The sequence below is a fragment of the Carcharhinus amblyrhynchos genome, chromosome 13, assembly GCF_965287045.1.
Source record: "Carcharhinus amblyrhynchos chromosome 13, sCarAmb.v2.hapA, whole genome shotgun sequence".
NCBI lineage: Eukaryota > Metazoa > Chordata > Chondrichthyes > Carcharhiniformes > Carcharhinidae > Carcharhinus > Carcharhinus amblyrhynchos.
Genome location: NC_137336.1, coordinates 57,625,090 through 57,649,807, shown reverse-complemented (window position 1 = coordinate 57,649,807; position 24,718 = coordinate 57,625,090). Strand labels below are relative to the sequence as shown.

Below are 24,718 nucleotides of genomic sequence, written 5' to 3'. Positions count from 1 at the left end.
TGTAAATATGACAATGTATGTAAATTGCATTGGGAAGATGCTGAGAGACATGATAAGAAGCTACGTGAAAGCAAATCTTTCTTTCGAGGACTGACGTCACCACATGTGCTACATGTAGATGGCAGATGCTGAGTCACGGACACACTATACAGTGTTTACTGGAGTCACAGATTCTTGTAAGTACTCAGCTATTTCTTGTCAAGCGCTGTTGCAATCTGTGGAAAAGTGGAAACACACAATAATTAATACTTTATGCAGATTGGCGCTGTTCCCCAGCCGTAGGAACTGAGTGAAACCCAACACTGCTCTGATGTTTCCAATGTTATCGCGTGAAGATGCAATGAGTTACTAAAGCTTTTCTGAATATTTTCCAAACGCCGAATAAAAGTGAAGCCGAGTTAAAAAAAATGTTTTGGCAGCTCTGACTGAAAATGCAATAACATGTCAGTTGTTTAGATTTATTTATAATCCCCCCCTATTTCCATTGCCTCGTACTCCCGTCTATTCTTTGGTCGACTCTGTCTACAGAACGAGCGTTTCCTTCTGCGTTTGAGCTGCGCGTCTGAACTAAGCTGTCAAAAGTGTCAGGAGTATGCCATTGCTCCCACACGTAGCAAGCAGCCTTATTTTCTTTTGCTCATTTGCAAGATTGGAGTGCCACCTCCAGAGAGTTGCAGGAAAATTGATCTAACTTAAGACTTCACAATCTCTACATGATGATCACAACTCCCCTCCGTTTGTCCTGATCCTAGAGTGGATGAGAAGTTGAAGAACGTGAGTGAGACAGTGGTGGGGGGGCGGGGGGCGGGGGGGGGAGTGGTGCGGGCAAGGGGGGGAGGGGGGTGGTGACTGAGGGGTTGAGAGGGTGGTGGAGGTGGGGAAGAAATGATGCTTCAACACACTCATGTCAAATACCAAACCTCTGAGTAGACTTTGATTGTCTCTATATATTCAGATTATTTCTTGGTTCCACTTCAGATTTCACTTCCCTATGATGCAGGATTGCTCGACTCTGAAATCTATAAATTGGTGTCTAATTTTGTCGGCACAATAGAGTACAGATCTGCTGCACTCACTGATTTTTTTTTGTTTTGTTGAAACGTTTGGGAATGGTCTTGATGATGGCATTGCCATTGCTGATCAGCCTTTTTACTGTCCTAGCCCCTATCATCCTTCTTCTAACTGCTTGCATCTATCTCTGGCAGCTTCAATGGAATCTAAAGGCAGACAAGAACTGGAAGCTCCCCCTGCCTCCAGGGTCCATGGGGCTTCCAATTGTTGGCGAAACGTTCCACTGGCTCCTGCAGGTACGTCTGCTTTCTTATTACATCGAGTCATATTTGAGGGATAGGGGAGAAAAATAAAGCAGGTGTTGGCTGAGTTAAGTATTTAGTCCTTTTAGTTTATTTTCTGTCTTCTTTTTATAGTTCAGTCTGTGTCCCAATTTGTGCTAGTGCTGCTGTTAGCGGTAAGGCCCTGGCGGACTTAGTGTTCTACTTTCACTCTTCCCCTGTGAGCAAAAGCCTGAAAGTGAACACTTCAATGCACATAGTCTTGTGACACAGTGGGGAGCATCCCTGCCTCTGAACCTAGAAGCTCCAAGTTCGAGTCCCATCCTAGGTATTTGATGGTCAAGGAAGGTGCGCTCATAATGCAGCCAAACAGGTTGAGTGTCAACCTGCAAATCTTTCCAAATACATCAACAGCTGGTAGTAAGAACAGGAGAGACTCCTGCTTAGCCACGCTTGGTGTTGAGTGGTGCTCTCCATAAGCCACAGATGAACAACCGGGAATTACTGGCTATAATATTCTGCCTTAGTGCACCGCTTGATGTGGGGAGAGAATTGGAATTCAATGCAAAATGACAATTTACAGCTTCTACGTATTCCAGTGTCAGGTGTTATGAACATTTAGAAACAAGGACATACATTTGTGTAGTCCCTTTACACCCTCAGAACATCCCAAAGCACTTAACTGCATTGAAGCATTTTTGAAACAATGGTCACTGTTATGAATGTAGGAAACACAGCAGCCAATTTGCACACAGCAAAGTAACGACAACAGCATTGAAATAACAAGCAGATCATCCATTGTAGTAAAAGCAAATTACTGAGGATGTTGGAATCTGAAACCAAAAGAAAAAAATGCTGGAAAATCTCCGCAGGTCTGGCAGCATCTGTAAGGCGAGAAAGAGTTTCGAGTCCAGATGACTCTTTGTTAAGGCTGAGGATCTGTTGTAGTGATGTGGACAAGAATTGGCAAAACGTCAAGATGAACACCCCACTCCTCATTGAAACAGTGCCATGCAATTTTTTTATGTCTGCCAAAAGATGCCTTGGTTTAAGTTCACGTCTGAAAGGCAGCACTGCTGAACGCAGCACTCCCTCAGTGCTGCAGCATTTGCCTCAGTGTTACATTGGACTGTCAACCTCGATGGGCTTAAGCTCGTGTCTCTGGAGTGGGACTTGAACACACAACCTTCTGATTCAGAGATGGGAGTGCTAGCAATGAGCGGCAGCTGACATATTATTTATTCTAATCCAGTACCGCATAGTTCAGTTTCATCTTATATGTCAAACATTGTATAAATGAAGGGTAACAATCCATTCATCTGGTGCAGCACAGCTTGTGTGCGTGCTTCGCTAACTCCTAGACACACATTGATTGTGAATGAGCTTGCATAGTGATGTGCAGGGTTAGGCACTGCTGAAATGGATTACTAACAAGCTGCATTTATCAGGTTAGCACCTGGTATGTTTGAATGTATCAGGATGAGCACAGAAAGAAAATCAAAGTGTGAGATGGATGCATTTGGTCGATTGTCATCTAGAAAAGCTCAGCTAACGCTTTGCTAATCAAAGTCAAAAGAAGGTTGGGAAACAAGGGGTGCACAGCAAGCATTTAGAAATACTAGCTAATGTCACAAAGTATTTAATATTCTATAGCGAATGCCAACACCAGAACAAAGACACAGAAATTATGATGAGACGAGGAACAGAACAGTTACAAAAATTGCAGTCAGTCTGGCTGGAAGCTATTATGCAATGTTTTTGCTTCGATAAATTCTTTATGAAAAACATATTTGGATTCCTTAATTAAAACAACATGTTCCTGTGACTTCTGTCCAATCGTTTTACAGGAAGCAACTTCTAAATTAAAATTAATGGATGAAGGTGTCTGTTAAAATAGCAAATATGTGAGCATGTTAAAGATTCATACACTGACATGATGGGCAGAGGCAGGATGTGGAGATACTGGTATTGGACTGGAGCAGGCACGGTAAGAAGTCTCAGGTTGAAGTCCAACAGGTTCATTTGGAATCGTGAGCATTCAGAACGATGCACTCACTTGAAGAAGGAGCAACGCTCCGAAAGCTCATAATTTCAAATAAACCTGTTGGACTTTAAACTAGTGTTGAAATTTCTTATGATGGACAGACACATCTAGGCTTCAGCTTTCTAGACTGCAAGGAGCAGGGAGAAAGCAGTGTTTTCCTGATTGCAATATACAAGATCAGATTTTGTTATTAATATGCTGAATGTAAAGGCCATGGTGAATAGAGGAAGATGATGTAGGAGAGAGACACACATGGATAACGGCACCTCTTCAATTTTCAGTCCAGTGCTTTGTCTTTTGAGAACGCAGACATACTAGATTGTTCAGGTGTCTCTGGAGGATCCAGGTCTGCAGTACCCTCTTTCCCACTCCTTGTATCACTATTTCTTCCCTCTCTTTTTTTTCTCTCTTTCTTACCATCTCAATTTTTCTCTCTATTTAGAACTCAAGGGTGTCAGTGATCAAATGTATTTGGTCGCATCCTCACAAATCTACTGACATAGATGCATCTGTCCTGTATAGTGTTGTTAGAAGTGACCACCTCAAAGTCCTTGTGGAGATGAAATCTCATCTTCACACTGAGAACATACTGCATTGTCTCATCTGGTATTATCACTGTGCTAAATGTATAGATTCAGAGCAGAACCAGCATCTCAAAGTGGGCATCCACGAGTTGCAATGGATCATCAGCAGAACTGTGCTTGATCACATTCTCTAGCCTGCTGTATCCATCACTCTACCAATACCATCAAGCGATGGGACCAACCCTGGTTCAATGAAGGGTTTGGGAGGGAATGCCAGGAGTAACACCAGGCACACCTAAAATTAAGTGCCCAACTGGTGAAGCTGTAACGTAGACTACATGCACGCTAAGTCATTGAAACAGTGTACAATCGACAGAGAAAAACAATCCCAGTGGATCAGATCAGAGCTCTGGACTCTGGTCATGAATGGTGGTGGACAATTAAGCAACTGATAGGAAGAACAGGAGGATGAGAGAGCCCAATTCATGAGTGCACATGACAAGACTGAAGTATTTGGAACCATCTTCATTTGGCAATGCCAAGTGGATGATCTATCTCAACCTCCTGCTGAAGTCCCCAGCATCATAGATGCAAATCATCAGCCAGTTCGACTTACTCCACATGATACCAAGAAATCATAGAATCCCTACAATGCAGAAGAGGCCATTTGGCTCATCAAATCTGACAGTGCAAGCGTTCCCTTCAAGTGCTTTGGTTTCCTCTCTCAGTCCAATGATGTGCAGGTTACGTAGATGGGTCATACTAAGTTGCCCCTTAGTGTGCCAAGATGTAAGGTCTTACCCCTGAGTAAGATGGTCTTTTAGAGAGTCTTTTGCAGACTTGATGGGCTGAATGGCATTCTTCTGCACTGTAGGGATTCTATGGTCATGATATGGTTTAACATAAAGATTATCAATGCCATCCAGGACAAAACGGCCTGCCTAACAGGCACCCATCTACCACCTTCAACATTCACTCCCTTTAAGCTCAACACAGAGTGGCAGCAGTTTGTATAAAAGATGCACTGTTGCATCTTTCAACAGCACCTTTCAAAACTACCTCAATGGACAAGGAAAGCAGATACTTGGGAAAACCACCTCCACCTGAAAGTTTCTATCCTAATCACTCAGCATCCTGATTTGGAGCTATATACCTCCATTCCTTCACTGTTGCTGAGTCAAAACCCTGGAGCTCCCTCCATAAGAGCAGTGTAGGTGTACCTTCACCACAGGGACTGCAGCAGTTCAAGAAAACACCTTCTCAAGGGCAATTAAGGATGGGTAATAAATGCAGGCCTTGCAAGCGATGCCCATGAACAAATGAACAAACACCATTTTGGATGCTACATTTGTTAAATAAAAGAAGTAGAAAATTGCCAGTCAGAAAGAAGTAAAAGCTATCTTCACCACGTACAGTTTTTAATTATACAGTGTGTAAACTTTCTCCTACTCCTTACAGGGTTCTAATTTCCATGCTTCCAGAAGGAGGCAACATGGTAACGTGTTCAAGACACACTTGCTAGGGCGGCCATTGGTACGTGTCACTGGTGCGGAACACGTGCGCCGGCTACTGCTGGAAGAACACAATTTGGTTGGTACCAACTGGCCACAGAGTGCCCAAGCCATCCTGGGGTCTACCAGCCTGGCAAACTCCATCGGGGACATCCACTATCACAAAAGAAAGGTACCTATTCCACTAACAAACTTCAAACCTCTACCTGTTCCTCTCAGAAAGGGCAATCATTTTCAAGTCAAATATGCAAGCAATGATTTTGTGGATAATGATGTTCAAATGCCAGATTCATTGAAACATACTTACTCTGTACTTGAACCAAGTAATTTGCAGTCCAATCGTTGTCTGCTTCTCTGAATTTACACTTCTTCCAAGCTAAATGAGGTTCATCAGAAGGCTATGTTATCAACTCATTCTACAACATTTTATCCAGTACCACTCACCAAGATGTCATTAACCTGAGGTAGCGGCATAAGCTGTAGCAATCAGCAGTTCCCTTGCTCAAGGTTAGAAAGTTAAGGCATCAAGTTGTCCCTAATTAAGGGAAGGGTTACTCATCCATTGGTATTTATATGCTAAAACAGGCTCTGTGTTTTGGTAAATGCTGTTGGCAAAATTTCAGTGTAAATATTCTAAACGTAGACATCACAGCTCCGCTTCTATTTCTGGTTGCACTTCAGTCCCATGTTCGCATTGGTGTCCCGCTACAGAGGACTGGGCAGGGAGGTTGGGAGACCTCTTGGTGGGACTGATCCTGGACCAAGTCAAGGTGGCCATTAACAGCAGATGGTCAAGTCTGTCTTTCTGTGGCTCCGTCCAGGCTCAAATGTCCTGGAAGAGGGAGCACATGATGTCTATTTGTGCACTTTAGGTTTTCGATGACCTGTAGCACCAGGAGTACATTATCAACACTGGGAATGTGATTTTCATTTGATTTGTTAAGTTCCCTTTCGGGCTTTGTGTTTCTGTTACAGTGGGTTAGTGGTGCCCCTTTCAAAGCTGGTCTGTCTTAGCTAACAACCTCTAAATTATTTGGAAAGACTAACAAATAAAATCTTTCACAACTTGCCCATTGCATTTTCAGATATTCTCTGCACAACTTCTTCTAGAATCATAGAACCCCTACAGTACAGAAGGAGGCCATTCAACCCATCGAGTCCTCACCAATCACTATCCTACCCAGGCCCTATCCCTTTAACCCCATGCACTTATCCCAGCTAATCCCCCGACACTAAGGGGCAACTTAGCATGGCCAATCCACCTAACCCACACATCTTTGGACTGTGGGGGAAAACTGGAGCACTTGGAGGAAACCCACACAGACATGGGCCAAATATGCAGACTACAGTCAGTGACCCAAACCAGGAATCGAACCCAGGTCCTGACGCTGTGAGGCAGCAGTGCTAACCACTGTGCCACCATGCTGCCCCATCTGTTAACATATCTGAGCAAAAACATTTTCAACATTTTACCAACTACCATTCCATGCACAATTTGTTACATGGATACCAGTTGCTCCAAATAGAAATGCAGAATCTGACAGGCATGATCCATAGTTTTGGAATTATGAAGATCCCAGCTCTTTCTGTGACCTATATTAGAGTAGCAGAGGCAGTGGCCAGGATTTTCTGACTGCTGTTGTGGAGGGACCCACCCACCGCAGGGGATTCAGTGGCCCAGCCAAACGCCCATTGGCTTTCAATGGGACAGGCTGACTGAATGGTTCACGGGCTCAGAAAATTCTGACCTGTGTTACAATTAGCATTAGCACCAATCCATTGCTGAAAGGTGTACGCATGTGGAGGTCAGGGGGAAGACAGAGTTAGGCTCCATAGGAATACCACTACTTTGAACAGAGTGCACACACTCATTCCCCCTGGCCACAACGAGTGCCAGACCATTACCACAAGGGAGGCCCTAACCATCTCACCTAGGCACCCAATGTCATTAATCTGACTAAATGTTTAGAATCCCTACAGTGCGGAAGGAGGCCATTCAGCCCATCAAGCCTGCACCGACAACAATCCCACCCAGGCCCTATCTCTGAAAACCCATCTATTTACCCGACTAATTCCCCTGACATCCACTTAACACTAAGAAGCAATTTAGCATGGCCAATGCACCTAACCTTTGGACTGTGGGAGAAAACCAGAGCACCCGGAGGAAACTCATGCAGACATGGGGAGAAAGTGCAAACTCCACACAGACAGCAACCAAGCTGGGAATCAAACCCGGGTCCCTGGCGCTATGCGACAGTAGTGCTAGCCATTGTGCCATTGTGCATCAACATCCTGAGGGTCAACTTTCTCCAGAAAATTAACCACTGTCACCCCTTGAACCAAACCCCAGCAAGGCTGACTGAAGAAAACAAGGAGGGGAAATTGTTTAGTGATTCTCGGTATTTTGTGCCCTAATTATACTTTCACCCCTTGGCTTTAATGATTTTCCCATTGACTTATGCATGTATACTTGAAAGTCAGAAGAAAATAAAGAGAGCGTTTAACGTACATCAATCCAAGGTGCCGAGGAAAGTAACTGATATAAAATATTTTAAGTATTTTGTTTTTCCTCACTTAACATTCTCTGTTTAATTGTCTTTCTCGTCCATTTTGATTTTCCCAAACTCTGTTACATTGATTTACATTGCGTCGCTTTTATTTTTATTTCAAAAGCTGGTTGCTTTTTTATGCAAAAGTGATATACTTGCAGATGCTGGAAATCTGAACCACAAACTGAAAATATTGGAAATACTCAGACAGTGTCTGTGGAGAAAGAGGGTTGACAAAAGGTGTTTAACCTAAAATATTAACTCTCTGTAGCTGCTTTTTAAACCTTGCAGTTAATCTGGAAAACGTATAGATGAAAACGGGATCAGAATCCTGCAGTTAGCACTGAAGATGTTGAAGCAAGGTGGCACAGTGGTTAGCCCTGCTGCTACACAGCGCCAGGGACCTGGGTTCAATTCTCAGCTTGGGTCACTGTGCAAAGTCTGCACTTCTCCTCGTGTCTATGTGGGTTTCTTCTGGGTGCTCCGGTTTCTTCCCACAGTCTGAAAGACATGCTGGTTAGGTACATTGGCAATGCTAAATTCTCCCTCAGCATACCCAAACATGTGCCGGAGTGTGGTGACTAGGGGATTTTCGCAGTAACTTCACTGCAGTGTTAATGCAAGCCTACTTGTGACACGAATAAATAAACTTTAAAAAGATGATGCTGCAATTGTCCTGCAATGATCTCCTCATGGAGAATTGAGGTGCTTTGTGGGTGCTGTCAATTATCCTTGCAGCAGACGGTAGAGAGTCACCCTGTCCAAGGAGAGAAACCCCTGTTTCTCCAGAGGGTTGATGCACATCAAAACATTGTAAAATATATTTTGCAGCATTTGAGAATGGTGCATTCACCATGAAAATTATGGATTCAATCTTTTCTTCCCCTGTCAAACAGCTGCTGTTTATTTGAATACTTATTCATATGGAGAGAAAATACAAACAATGGATATATGATTACTAATGTGAAAATGTCTTGTTCTATGATATTTATCTGATCTATAAGGTGCATCTTCCCACCTTCTACTTCCAGGTGCAGCATATAGAATTTATAGACTATCAGTGACTGCAGAATGCATCAGATTTGATAGTAATTGCTAGGCTCCAGTCTGCTGATTGTACCTCAGTAGGAAGTCTGACAACACCAGGTTTAAGTCCAACCAGTTTATTTGATAGTGATCCCGCTTTCGGAAACGGCGTTCCTTCGTCAGGTGTGTGCAATGTGTGTGCGCAATTGCACCTCAGTCCAGGCTATGCCCTCTCAACTTAATTTCTGTTCCTTGACAGGTCTACGCGAAAGTTTTCAGTCACTCTGCTTTGGAGAGTTACATGCCACAGATCAAGCAGGTGGTGACAGAGTCAGTGCGGGACTGGTGTGCCAGGGGGCACCCTGTCACTGTGTACTCAGAAAGTAAGAGGCTGACGTTCCGAATAGCTGTGGGACTTCTGCTGGGATCGCTGCCGAGCGAGGAGGAGCTGACCAACCTGTTCACCGTCTTTGAGCAGCTTACCCGCAACATTTTCTCGCTGCCCCTGGATGTTCCCGGCAGTGGCTACAGAAAGGTACACCTAATTCTCGCCATTCACCACATTCTCCCGTGAAGTGGGCAATGTTGCTGAAGGGCCTCGTGGATACTGATACAATATCCCCTGGTTCTTACCACATTGACAACTGTAAAAAATAGTTCAGTGCCAGGATAATACTTGAGCAGACCTTCAGGCTATGCTGCTCTCCAGGGATCCAATGAGCCTTCCCTTCCTTTCTCACTTACAGGGAAATGTTCAGACTTATTTGGCACCTCCTCCAATAATGCGACTGGGAGTTGGTGGTGCATTAATGTGCCCTTCCCCTTCAGAATCAGAGAACCATAGAATCCCTACAGCACAGAAAGAGGCCATTCAGCCCATCGAGCCTGCACCGATCACAATCCCACCCAGGCCCAATCCCGGTTACCCTTTTAATCTGCCTGATACTAGGATCAATTTAGCATGGGCAACCAACCTAACCTGCACATCTTTGGACTGTGGGAGGAAACCAGAGCACCCGCAGGAAACCCATGCAGACACGGGGAGAACTTGCAAACTCCACACAAGCAGTGACCCAAGGCCAGAATTGAGCCTGGGTTCCAGGGACTGTGAGGCAGCAGGCTGTGAGACATAAGCGGAGGCCATTTCCCAGGCAACCAGCTGGGCCCCATGTCCTCTGCGAGTCTACACGGCAAAGATTCCCAACATAATCCATGGCGCAGAGCTGATTACAACATGGGAATCTTCATTTTAATATCATTAGCGGCCTGGGACTAAAGTCTCCGGGCCAGCTAGCATCTGCCCCCCCCCCCATCCCCACCACCAGAAGTGGTTCACTCCAACGGAGTTTCCTATTGTGCCCCACTAACAAGGAACAGGCGGCCTGACATTGCTGGAGAGAACAGAGGTCATTGAGGCCCCCCCCCGGGAGGTCAGGGATAAGGGGGGTTGCTCCTTGCGCAATGCCAGCCTGGAAATGCCAGCCTGGCCACTTGGCACTACCCACTGAGCACCATGGCACGGCTCATCAGGCATCAGGCAGTGCCAAGGGAACAGGGCCGGAGGCAATGGGGCCTTTTGGGGGCAGGGCCTATTGGAGGGGGTAGGTGGGGTCCAACTGCCACTCTGCACTAAGATCGTTGGCGGAGGTGGCAGGTGTTGGTGAGTTCAGGAGTGACCAGTGGGGTAGAGGTGGGGTTTGGGAATGTTTGGGACTGGCCCAGGAAGGTCCAGGAGGCCAGCAAATGGGTACGGAGGTTGGTAGGCCAGTGATGGGAATGGGGAGGGGGTGCTTTGTGGGGCTGGCCAGCTATCAGGAGGTGGCAATGTGAGGCCACTGAGCATGCGCCAATCTCTGCTCTGACAGATCAGTGTATGCACAGTGACCCACTGAGCACTATGCTGCCGGCCTCTCCAGCGGGAATAGGCCCAGCCCACAGATTGTCAATGGGAATCCCACTAGAGCACTCTGTGACAGAGTGTGGGGGATTCATTCTGAAAATCACATTGATAAAAACAGCAGGAGTTCTTCCCATTTTCCTGCAAGTTGGGGACTTAGAATTTTTTGGGGAGAATCCGGGCCCACATGTGTAGTGAAAATGGATATGTCACTGGTTCCAGGTGGCTTACAATGCAGGTTGCGCAAGAAAGAGTGAGTGGAGATAAGGGGAAATCTCACCATAATCTTCCAATCTTGGGAGAGATTAATTTTACGTCAGCTAGGCTACAGTTGTAGCAAGTTGTGCTTTCAAACCCCACTGCATGTGCAAGGAAACATCCTTAATCTGCAGGTCCCCACCAAGTCATTCACCAACCCAATCTGGAAAAATGTCACCATAATTCGCTGTCGCTGAATCAATGCAATGCCCTCTCTAACAGCAGTGTGGGTCTATATACATTTCAGGGACTGCAACAGTTCAAGGAGGCAGCTCATCACCACCTTCTCAAGGGCAATTGGGGATGGACAATAAATGCTGCCACCCACGCCCAAATCCTGTGGATTAATGAATGTTGTGGGAAATTCATCATTTGGAGTCAGACTTAAAGATTCAACATGCAGTTTATTGAACAAAGCTTTGGGAGAAGAACTGGGCACTCCTCAAAGTCAGCTTCTCGATTTGACGTGACGGCTAGCTTTTTTGATACATTTGAATCGTACAGACACCAGCAGTTACTGCATCAGCAGCTTTGGGCGGTTACATATATTAATCAATTGGGCTCTCCTAGCAACAATCAGCTACAATTAGCTTCCAATCACATTCCTTCAAAAACAACCATTAACAAAAGCCCATGGCTCATTGTTTCGGTTCCCCTTTTCTAAGGCCAAGCTTGACCATATGAAGCTCAGAGTCTGGTCTTTTGGCCTAACATGCAGTTTATTTATACATTAATAGGATGTAGCTCAAAGGTTAGTTTGCTGTGCAATGTATAGGCCTAAACCAGCACATTTTAGTGTCGTTTCACAGAATCCATTTTGTACCAGGTAGCCATCTTGGATCTTCTAATTTTGGGATTCCATCTGGCAGCATCTCACTTTTACTCCAACAATTCTCCCTCTTGGTCATTGATTATACACTAATAATCAGATTGACCAACAATAGCAAAGTTCCTGTATCCGTGACACACGGGTTAATCTTCCATCTCATCCTTCTCGTCATGGGTCCCATTATATTGACCACAAATGAACGGCCTCCCCATGATCATATTCAGGCATCTTTGCTCATTACAGGTAGAAGTAAGGCCTCTGTTTACTTGACAGTGCTGGTGGGCACACTGCGTCTGTACACAGGAAACATTCTTGGGGGCCAAGGCACATCCCCATCTGTAGCCTGAGAAGAAAGCAGGTAGCTTAACGGGTCTGAGCATTGCATTCTGTTCAATCCTGGAGCCCCATGCAATTAGGGAACTGTGTTCTATCTGGGTTTATTAGTTCCACACATCTTCCCTGTAGACCCCTCCTATATAGGCTTGTTTGTCCTTTACAGGGTGCATACGAGGTATTCTCTGTATTCAAGTCATGTGTGTGTATGTGGGGGGGGGGGGGGGGGGGGGGGGGGCGGTGTCCACCCAGGGGTGGCCACGATCAGGGCTTCTACTGATTGGGTCCGATTGCCATGTAAATATACACGGGTCTTATAAAATAGAGCAACGCAATTATATAAGCTATCTTAGATATGTTCGTGACAGATAAGCATCAAAGCAGATACAATAAACAAAATTATCTTATTACTCTATATTAACAACTTTCCCAAGGCTACATCGCCAACCCCAACGCAACCCGAACACAACCCGAACACTTCAGTTGAACTTGCTTGTAGCCTCTACCTGTTGTGGGGAAAGCATTCTGGTTACTTTGTTGATTAATCGTGAATCCTTTAACCAGCCTCTGTATAGGCTCTGCCAATCTTGCAAATTCCAGGATAAAACTTGGACTATAATTAAACAATCCCTTAACACCTTCCTGACTCCTCTTACGGTAACTGGCTGTGGCATTTGTTACACCGCCTTCTTTCAGTCTGTTGGCATCTCTTTAAGCCCCTGTGATGTTAAATTCAGGACTGTGCTTTCCCAGTTTGTGCCGTTTTGGGGCCCACCTTTAATCCTGCGGTTTTTAGTTCATTCAGCACCAGGTATAGGGCTTCCTGATGCCCTGACTTGGATTCTGAGGCTATTAATATATCATCCACATATTATAGAATCGTGCTATCCTTTGGTAGTTCTACCCTCTTCAGGATGTCACTCATTACTCAATGGAAGATGGTGGAGCCATTATGAAATCCCTGAGGTAGGCGAGTCCAAGGACAGAATTTTACCAGCATGTCTGCCCAACTTTCACACTATCCCGTCCAAGGCCAACGGAGAATGCCGTTCTCCGAGCCGAGCCCACCCCCGGAATCGGGGCTGGCATGCTGGTAAAATTCCGGCTCAGGTGTACTGTTTGTCTCCCACTGTAAATGCGAATTTCCCTTGGGATTCAGGGTCCAAGGGTAGGGACCAGAATCCATTGATGAGATCAAATACAGCAAAGATTTTATGCTCCGGTGACAGTCCGTTAAGGATTGTTGAGGGGCTTGCTACAATGGGGTGCAATTTGGGTGTGACTTTATTGAGGGCAGTGTAAACTATTGTGAGCCTGCAGCTTCTGTCAGGTTTGCTCACCAGCCAGGTAGGGGAGTTCGTGGTACTCGTAGTTTCCCTCAGGATTCCTTTCTCCACTAACCCTTTAACTATTTCTACTACAGCTGCCATTGCTTCTGGTTTTATCGGGTACTGTTGGTGGGGCTTATGCTCTGGTTTGGACACCTTTATGGGGTCAATTTTGGTTAGGCCAGTATCTAATTTCGTTTCAGCCCATACTCCAGCGACGAAGGCACAAATGGCTTTAAACCCCTTTGTTTCCAATCGCCAGTCCCTAATAGTGACGTGGCCAACTTGATGGTCTTGAAGTGACTTGTGAATCTACCCATTCCGGTTTTCCGGCCATCCCATTTTGGCCAGATTAATTCTCCCTTCCCGCAGTCAATCAAAATTTCATACTCTTTCATTAAATCATTTCCCATTATTGTACCCTCGTTATTTTTACATACATAGAAATCTCATAGGCATATACCAATTATTCATTTCTATTAACATGGTCTCGCTCTGGCAGGTGGGTGTTTTGTTCCCTCCTATCCCTATTAGGTAAACCGTCCGACATATAGCGGGTAAGGGAAGGTCAGTGACAGATATGGATGCACCTGTGTCCACCAGCATCTCACATTGCCTGCCCCCTACCAGTGCAGGCACGTAGATCCTTCCCTTCTTCTTACCCTTATCAACAGGGGCTGCAGACCATCAGTCTTGCTGATCTCAGGAGTTCCTTAGTTCCTCCGATTCTGCTGTGGACACGGATCGGGGTTGGGGTTTCCCAGGTTTGTCCCAACATATTGCTCCTGCCTGCCCATTCTTATTACAATAATTACAACGTTCCCCCACTGTTGTCAGATTTATTTCCTTTCCGTGGGACCCGTCTCTCTTTTGCAAAGTGTCCTTGTCGGCCACTACTATAACAAATCAGTTTGGGCATAGTTCTGCTCCTGCTACCGCAGGCGGCTAGTCTTTCCTGTTTTATCTTTGTCTGAGATTTCTCCTCCCAACCTCCATGTATGCCACTAGCCCATTCCACCAGCTCACCATAATCCTGGGACGTGATCACTCCCATTTTTAAGATGGTTTGGTGGGCACTGGAGAGCCCATCCCTGAAGGCTTGTATGTACCTTGAAGGTTCGCCCCGAGCATTCCGGGTGTACCTGGAACAACGCTCCCCATTCTCCAAGGCTCCTTTCCCCCTTCTGTTGGTTGCTCGTTGTGATTTTACTCCAATTTGTCGGGACATTTCCTAAAGCTGTCTGTACTTCTGTTTTAAACAGGGTGAAGGGTGCCTGTTGGGCATCCACCTCTGCCGTTAGGGCTACCGCATGCGTCCAGCACCCAGTCTGGAAGTCATTTGCGGCTTGGGCATTGGCCCCTCCGGCTACCTGCCTCTATATGTCTGCTGGGCATGCGGCCCTGACTAGTTGATGTATATTCCTTAAGTGCAGTTGGTGTCCTACACAGACCATATCTAATTCCACTCAAAATTTTGTATTTGCGCTTCTAATTTGTAGTTTATCCAGGGAGGCCAATATCTGTTGTCTCTCACCCGGTGTGAATGGTTTATAATGTGCTGGCGCCAAGTTATGTTCTGGCACTATTCCTTCTTCTGGAGGGGCGGTCACTCCGTGTTGTGTTGTCTCATAAGGGGTTGGTTATTTTCTAATAATTGATTCCTTTTCTCTAATTCCCTTACCCTAGATTCTAGTTCCTTAATTTTATCCTTGTCTTCATTCCACTTCTGAGTGGAAGCCGCTACTTGTCCAATTAGTCCAGCTAATTGATGTACTAATAATACTCCTGCCTTCTTTGTTTTATCTTTCTTCTGCCTGTCTCTCCACTTTCTCTGTTGTTCTAAGGTCTGAGAAACATCCCAGCCATCCTTTTGCATCTCCCTAATCAACGAGTGTCTGTTGGTCATATATTTATCAATAAGAGAATTCCTCACTTAGTTTCCTTATCTGCCGTCTTGCAGGCTTCTACATTCCCTCACTGGGGTTTCTTTAAATGGCCACGACTACCCTTTCAGTAACGTGTTTCCTCCCACTGTTTCCGTTTATATCATGGCCACGATTACTCAGCAACGTGTTTCATCCACCGGAGTCCAGCTCTAGGTCAGAGTGATCAGCTCCTTTTCCCCACCGCTTTACAACTTAACCGACAGACCACCAGCCAAAATTACACAACTTTATGCAAGCAGATGGCAAACTCTGCATTTGTTCACCACTACACTACAGAGTTTGATGCTAAAAAGACCTCTACTACATGTGTTCACCATCCTAAGTGCCTTGGTGCCTCTACACCCACTTCAGGGTCCTGAACTTCGTGTGGGGGATTTCCCCTCTTAACAATGAATGAATAAAAAAAAAAGTTCTATAAAGCAAAGCCTCTGTTTGATAATTCTAGACACTTGGCTGTGACAGTCAATGACTAAGAACATACTAGGCTGCCGAGCAAGAGAATACAGTTTCAGTGGGCTGTGAAGATTCAGTCATTAAGTGTGTTCAAGGCAGAGATCATTAAATTTTTACATATTAAAAACAACAAGGGATATGTCACAGGGATATTCATAGAACTCATAGAATCCCCACACTATAAAAGGAGGCAATTGGCCCATCGAGGTTGCATTATCCACAATCCCACCCAGGCCCTATTCCCACAACCCTGCTAATCCCCCTGACACAAGGATCGGTTTAGCATAGCCAATCAATCTAACCCACACGTCTTTGGAGTGTGAGAGGAAACCAGAGCACCCAGAGGAAACCCAGGCAGACACCAGGGCCCTGATATTACCAACACGGCCGCCCCAAAATCATCGGGGTAGGCAAGGCTCGCAGAACAGCATTCCCCGTTGACCTCAGGCGCAATCTTATGAGCCTTGGGTGGCCAGGAAGAAAGTGCAAACTCCACACAGACAGTGACCGAAAGCTGGAATTGAAACTGGATAGTGCAGAAAAATGGAGTAGAAGATTGGCCATGGTCACATTGAATGGTGGAGTAGACTAAGGGGCTGAATGGCCTCCTCTTGCCCCTATTTCTTATGTTCCCATGAAATAGAATGAATGGGCCGTGAAAATGTAAACATTCATGAAATGTTCTCTCCCTCCAGGGTCTACAAGCTCGAGACAGGCTGCATGAATACTTCGAAAAGCCCATTGAGGATATGCTTCAGTCTAGTCCTGAATACCCAACTGCCCTTGGCATCCTAATAAAGAGCAGCCAAGAGCAAGGGGTGAAGATGAGCATGCAGGAACTGAAGGTAGGAATTCATGAACTTACAAATCAAAACTCAGGGCCAGCTTTTTTCAGAGGAAGTGGAGGACGTTTGCATCTTATCAAGTTCAGGCTTTGCAGTGCTAGGAAATAGATCTTTGGCATCCAGTTTCAGAGTGAGGAACTCTCAGGTTAAGCCGAACCCAAGGATTGCACAGAGGATAAATGCATCTTCCCATCTAATTTCAAGCAAATTCCCATCCAACCCTTGTTATCCCTTTCGGCCATGTGTGATTGTAATAATAAATAAGTGGAATTCAAATCATTGCCAGTTTCAACTGGACTCAGTTTAATTTACCGGAGAAAATGAGAGTTCTTTGATCAGTTTGTTCAATCTGGTCTCCACCTCTGGCTGGCATCCAACAAAGTGAATGGGAAAGAGGCAGGACTCACTTAGACTTAACTGCAGCAGTATAGTGACATCTACTGGCGTAAAACAGTATCTGAAGGATTCCTGCCAAAGGAAATAGTGGGGAGTGCCATTCAGAACTAGAGTGATCCCAATGATGGGTCATCAGCCCTCTCCGTGCTGAACAATGGGATTCTTTTGTTGCAGGAGGCGATGGTGGAGCTGATGTTTGCTGCTTACGCTACCACTGCCAGTGCCTGCACTTCTCTGGTTCTGCAGCTGCTGAAGAATCCAGCCGTCCTTGCCAAGTTGAGGATGGATCTCCAGACCAATGGACTGTGGCCTGAAAGTCGCACAGGGGAGAATTTGCTGCACCTAAGCAATGTGACCCGTCTCCAGTACCTGGACGGTGTAGTAAAGGAAGTGCTGAGGCTGCTACCCCCTGTATCCGGAGGATATCGGATGGCACTCCAGACCTTTGAGCTGGGCGTAAGTTTGTTAATATTAAATGTAATTATATTTCCTACTTAACTACCATTTTCATTTTCATTGAACAACTCTCCCATGAAGTACCTTGGGACAGTTTAATATGTTATGGGTGCTTTACAAATGTAAGTTGTTGTTGTTGATTGGCACAGATGATTGAAGCTGGAATTCAAGTATAACAGTCCATTCCAAATATAGCAAAATCCAGGCTTTGGCTGACAAGTAGCAAGTAATATTCATGCCACACAAATGCCAGGCAATGACCGTCTCCAACAATAGAGAATCTAACCATTGCCCCCTTGATATTCAATGGCATTAACATTGCTGAATCCCCTATCATCATCCTGGAGTTATTAATGGGTAGAAACTGAACTGGACTAGCCACATAGCTGCAACAAGACATAGTGGCTACAAGAGCAGGTCAGAGGCTCAGAATCCTGCAGTGAGTAACTCACCTCCTGACTCCCCAGAGTCTGTCCACCATCTACAAGGCACAAGTCAAGAGTGTAATGGAATACATTCCCCTTGCCTGGATGAGTGCAGTTCCAACAACACGCAATAAGGTCAACACCATCCATGAGAAAGTAACATACTTGAATTATACCCCATCCTCAAAAGATCACTCCCTCTACCATCGACACACAGTGGCAGCAATGTGTACCAACCACAAGATGCACTGCAGGAACTCACCAAGGTTCTTTATGTGAGGTTGCGTGAGTTTGTGAATGTGAGTCAGTAAGTGCCAGTGTTGCGACTGTGAGAGTATGTGTGTGTTTATATGAGTCTGTGTGTGTATTTGAGTAAGACTGTATAAGTGGGTATGTGTGAGTGTGAGTCTGTGTGACAGCGTGTAAGTGAGAGTGTGCGTGAGATGTGTGCGAGAACGTGCAAGTTTGTGTGTGTGTGTGATTGAGTCTGTGTGTGTGTATGAAAGAGGGTGTGTGTTTGATTGAGAGTGTGTGAGTCTGTGTGTGTGTGAGTGGAAGTGTGTGAGTCTGTATGTGTGATTGAGAGTGTGTGTGTGTGTCTCTGTGTTAGTAAGAGTGTGTGATGTTTCTTCAGAAGGAGCCCTTCAAAATACAGCTAATAAGAACATAAGAACATAAGAACATAAGAAATAGGAGCAGGAGTAGGCCATCTAGCCCTTCGAGCCTGCCCCGCCATTCAATAAGATCATGGCTGATCTGTCGTGGCTCAGTTCCACTTTCCCGCCCTCTCCCCATAACCCTTAATCCCTTCTCTTATCAAAAACCCATCAACCCGCTTCTTAAAAATATTTAGCGAGGCAGCCTCCACCACTTCAACGGGCAGAGAATTCCAGAGATTCACCACCCTTTGAGTGAAGAAGTTCCTCCTCAACTCCGTTCTAAACCGCCTCCCCTTTATCTTGAGGCTGTGCCCCCTAGTCCTACTGTCTTTTTTGAGCGGGAAGAGTCTCTCCACCTCTATCCTATCCATCCCATTCATCATCTTATACGTCTCAATGAGATCTCCCCTCATTCTTCTAAACTCTAACGAGTACAAGCCTAGTTTATTCAGCCTCTCCTCATAGCTCAATCCCCTCAACTCCGGTATCAGCCTAGTAAACCTCCTCTGCACTCCCTCCAGGGCCAAAATATCCTTGCGCAGGTGCGGCGCCCAAAACTGCACACAGTACTCCAGCTGCGGCCTCACCAATGCCCTATACAGCTGCAGCAAGACCTCCCTACTTTTATATTCAATCCCCCTCGCTATGAAGGCCAGCATCCCATTCGCCTTCCTGACCACCTGCTGCACCTGCAAGCTGGGTTTTTGCGATTCATGCACAAGGACCCCGAGGTCCCTCTGCACCGTCGCCTGCTGCAGTTTTTCGCCACGTAAGTAATAGTCCTTCCTACCATTCTTCCTACCAAAGTGGACCACCTCACACTTGCCAACATTAAATTCCATTTGCCATTTCCTGGCCCATTCGCCCAGCCTATCTAGATAATGAAACTACAACAAAACTTTTTCCAACTTATAAATCAAAGAAAGGGTTTAATAAAGAGACATAATTACTGTAAACTTGGGCCTCACCCTGGCCAATCCAAGCTTCCCATAATTCTCCACAATTCCTTATTTATAATAAATCAGCTGGTCAGCTGCCGATTACGTCACTCTGTGTTCCATGTTTTACTGGGTCAGCTGACCCTTACACCTTGTTCCCATTGGTCACATTACATCCAATACAAAGTTGTCACTGGTTACATTCCAACAAATTCCCTTTGTTTTTTAAATTTTTTTTCAAAATAATTTAAGAGAACCATCCTCCAGTATTCTTAATAACTGCAAGCTTTTTTGTAAAACCGTCAGATACCTGTAGATTAGTATCGACCCAATTAAGTTTGGAAACTTCCTTGTTTTCCAGCATTTGCTTAATGCTGGCCAAATCAATTCTTAGTCTTTTTTCTGCTACACTTCTTGTCGAGTGAACATTGTCCCATAAAGACAGATTGTCCACATAATATTCAACTGGTACTTTCTTACGCGATGTGCCCATAAAAAAAATACTGTTAATGTGTTTCACAAATATATCCCCATATCCAATGCCTCCACTAATGCCAGGGTTTCAGCCGCCAATGTGCTTTTGACTACCCTTCTTATTTTCTTTGCTTCCCAGGCCAAGGGACAACATTTTCCTTCCTTACCTACCAGGAATATTATGAATCCAGCACCGTTTGAATGTCCATCTAGTAGACTGGCATGTGACGCATCACTAAACACAACCAATTTCACAACTTCTGCTTCTCCTCGTGCTTGGAATCTAATTACACACTCCTCTAATTTTAACTTTTTTAATGTTTTATTAGCTTGCAAGGTCTCTCTGACTGTGGCGTGCTTCAAGACATTACTGATCTCTAGGACATTATAGATCCCATTTGGTCTTGTCTGTGTGCATAGCCAATCTAGCTGACCTATCATATTCCTCAACAACTCTGTTTCTTTTTTGTTGGCCCGTTCCTCTTTTTCCATTGACCTCTCTATGGTGATGGGAATGGGGTCAATACTGTTCAGATATCGCTGTTGACTCATTGTTACACCAGAAGTACTTTATCGGATGTCAAGACCAAGAAATCAAAAAGTGCCAGCTGCTTGACTCCCGACTTTAAACTCTGTCTTCAGCTTCTCAATTATTCTTTTTTCAAATTCTTCTGTGCCACCGCATAAGAAATCATCCACATGCATTGTAAAGATTCCAGCTAATTTTCCTTTAGCCTTCCAGTAAAACATTGCTGGATCTGCTTTTAATTGGACACATCCAGTCTTCAATAATATAGATTGTACAGAGAAATACCAAACCCTTGATGCATCACTTAACCTATATACACATTTATTTGATTTCCACACATGTCCCTGTGTATTACCTGCTTTTTTGGGTGGACTCAAAAAAACTTTTCTTTGAAATGTTTTACCCTGCAGAAATGCTGCGTTGATGTCAATTGATTTACACATCCAATTATGAGAAGCTAGAACAGTGAAAAAGGTTTCCAGTGTCACATTCCCTGATGCGGGTGAATCAATGTCTCTCCCATCCAAATGTTCCTCATACCCAATGGCTTCTAATCCGGCTTTACCTTTATATGTTCTATCTTGCAAAATTTTCTCTGTGCAAACCCACCTATGGGACCAAGCAGGCTGCCCTTCATCTCGCACCTTGGTGTACACCCCAAATTCCTTGCAACTGTCCAGCTCCCTTGTTTGGCCTCCCTTACTTCCGTGAGCTCCATTTTGTTTGCAGCTGTCAATACTACCTTATCATGGAGGCTTCTGCTCCTGCTCCTATCATTGGTTTGATTCCTAGCCTTCCTCGTTAAGATCCGGCCTCTACTGCCATGTCTGTTTCTGTCAGGACTGCTACTCTCAGACTGCTGTTCTCTGTTGACACACCTTTGGTCATAGCTTCGTGACTTTTTCCTGGGTTCACGAATGCCTACTGACTCATCCTCAGGATTTAGATCATACTTTTTTTGTTTCCACCTGTCCACCCCATTTTCCCAATCAATACCTTTGGCTTCTTGCCCTCCTCTTGTATGTTGAGCCAGTGTTTGTACTTTCCTGAGGCCTTTCCTGCTTTCCCAATTATAGTGGCGTCCCTCCGCTCTCTTGACCCTTCAGGTACGTATGATACCACTGTGCCTACTTTGGATAGCTGAACCCTTAAAGTAGCAGCTTCATCCCCTGCTTCACTGGCATTTTGTTGATCATCAGATTCCATCTCATCTATTGTTGACTGCTCCTCATAATAAGTCAGGCTATGTGCATGTCAGGTACAAGGTTCCTCCTGCACTTCAGCATCTTGCTCAGATGCTCCAAGTTCATATCCAAGTGCCACTCTCGAAGAGTGTCTGGTTACTGTGTTGTACTATAACTACCTTGCCGTCTGTTCCTATCAATTTCCCAGGCCCTTTCAAATATTTTTTGCCCTCTCTTTTATAGTAGACCCTATTCCCTTTCTCAAAGTATACCCCCAATGTCTTAGGGCCCTTCTTATCTGCCCTTCTGAAACCTCAGCCTTAATGAAAGCCCTTCACCCTGCATGCATAGGGTTTAAATATACAGAAAGCATGAAGCTAATGTTTGTCCTTTCTAGCAGCAGGGGAGCAAGTGTTAATATTGACAGCAACTTTGGATTCCACCCATATACCAATTGGTATGGACTATAGTCCCTCACCATTTGTAACGAATTTTTCACGTGCTAATGCAACATGCAATTTACAGTCTGGTTGATCAGCCAAACTTTTAAGCAACATGTCATCTATAACCTTTCACAGAGGCCATTGCTGAATGGCTCTCCATTGCAGTGTGCATTATTACAATATTTAAATTTTCACACATATCTTGAAGCTCATCATTTGCGAATTCGCTCCCATTGTCCTTCAAAAATTTAGATGGTTCCCCCAATCCTGTTCCAATTCAGTGGATCATAATTTAATCTAATAATGGTCTTTTTATCTTTGCTGTAAACCAACACAGATGTGCTAACCCAAGTGGGCAAACACCTTTGGCCTTGTCCCATATCTTTAGTTCCATCACCAATACATCATTGAAATCTCGTGTGTGTGAGTGTGTGTGTGTGAGCGAGGGTGAGTGAGTGAGTGAAAGAGTAGGAAGGTTGCTTATTTTGCATTAGCTGCAGAAAACCAGTCCTCATATTCACCCTGTAGTATTCCAGATAACTTATATTCCCTTTAACTGAACGACACCATAGGATTGCCCTGTTAATTTAACAGTTTTGCTAAGGCCTCTCCCAGTTTGTCCCAATATACTGCTACACAACACCTGGAGAGATTTTATTCAATTCGACCCCTATGTTGACTGCAGGATTTTGTGGCTGCAGATGCCTTTGATTTCAGAGTTCTCATTCAATGCAGGGTCATCTGGTATCAATTTTAAAATGTACGTTTCTATTACAAAGAGGATTATATGGAGGATTACATGAACAAGACAGACTTTGCTGAATTTGTGTGTGAGAGAAAGAAATGTGCAAATATATAATCAGACCAATATTTTGTTTTTGACAGGGTTTTCAGATCCCCAAAGGATGGAGCGTGATGTACAGCATTCGAGACACACACGATACTGCCCCTATATTTCAACATCCCGAAACATTCGATCCAGACAGATTTGCTCAAGATCAAATGAAGAGCAAGGATGCACGTTTTCAGTACCTGCCATTTGGTGGAGGTGTCAGACGCTGCCTTGGCAAAGAGCTCGCCAAACTTATCCTCAAAATTCTTGCTATTGAGTTGGCCACAACCAGTCATTGGGAACTAGCCACCAAAACATTTCCTAAGCTCCTGATGGTGCCAGTTGTTCACCCAGCTGATGGACTAAAGGTGCAGTTTTCTGCCCAGCTTTGCAACAAAAGTAGAATCACTGAGGTTAGTTTAGAATAAGTAAACTCACTTTCAAAGCTGAAAATTATTTATCTTACGGTGTGATCGATAACTTATAATACAATAACGTGACAATTAATTCACTGCTACTTTAATGCTATCAACGTCTTTCAGTTCCAGTGGGACTCACAGATGTGGAACTGATGGAGTCAGAGCACATTAATGGTGGCATGCTGCTCATGCAATATTATACCACAGATCACTTGAATTCATGAAATTAATATGATAAAGGTATCAAACGCTTTTTTATTGTGGGGAAGAACAGTGGACCAAGTATCAACAGTGAATACTTCCTGGTCAGGAGTAGCCCAAGTTAAAAGCAGAGTACACTTTTTGAGGTATATGTATTAACACGTTCCTGGGAGTACCCAATCGGATTGAGTGATTTTTGGATTTTAGACATCAGCCAGGCTCACAAACTGAAAATATTAACTTTGTACCGTATTATGGAAAGATTGGTGCTGTGCATCTTAAGCCCACGCTAAGAACAGTGTTAAGATATTCCAAACTGATTCCTGGTCAGAATCCGGAAAAGCGATATTTATTTTTTTCGGTTAAGTCCTATCTATACTGTCCTATTACATGAAATGTGTAATGCCCTCACTAATAGCAATATAGCATATCTCTTAATCAATGGAGTTAGTCAGGCTGCAGGAAGAATTTCTCATTATTGAAACCTTGCTTCAACTCACATACCAAGTTTAAATGAACATTGTATCCTGGTGGCTGTGTGAGTCTCCTTTTATCACACATACTAATGTCAGATGTGTTTCATACAGGGAAAGTACAGAACTGTCACTTGTAGAGCAGACTAGTTTGACAAATGTTCAGTTGTATAAGGTTATTGAGTTTTGATTACTTGTTGATATGTCTTTGAATAGATTTCTACTTTTATCTATTTTAATGCTAATTTATTTATGTAATCTTAAAAAGATTATTTTTTTTATGTACAAGATTCTTGTTTCATTACTTGACTTTGGAGTATTTAACGATATCAAATTGAAATAAAAACAAGACAATATTGAAAGACAAAATGTATTTCTCCAATTTAGCTCACTTTCCCCTCTGGTCCATGCTGTATGGGTTATCTTCATTGCTGCCAGAACTGGGGCCATGCAT

At 44.4% G+C, this 24,718-nt stretch overlaps 1 protein-coding gene across 1 annotated transcript; it reads left to right on the top strand.

Moving 5' to 3' along the window:
• Nucleotides 1–598: 598 nt before the first annotated feature.
• LOC145351532 (cytochrome P450 26B1-like) lies at nt 599–24,494 on the top strand. The gene is made up of 7 exons (XM_080201128.1): nt 599–774; nt 1,206–1,307; nt 5,319–5,543; nt 9,206–9,481; nt 16,686–16,835; nt 17,406–17,687; nt 23,225–24,494. Exons 2-7 carry the CDS (start codon nt 1,263–1,265, stop codon nt 23,597–23,599), a joined length of 1,353 nt encoding a protein of 450 aa, XP_080057254.1. The 5' UTR covers nt 599–774; nt 1,206–1,262; the 3' UTR covers nt 23,600–24,494.
• Nucleotides 24,495–24,718: the final 224 nt, after the last annotated feature.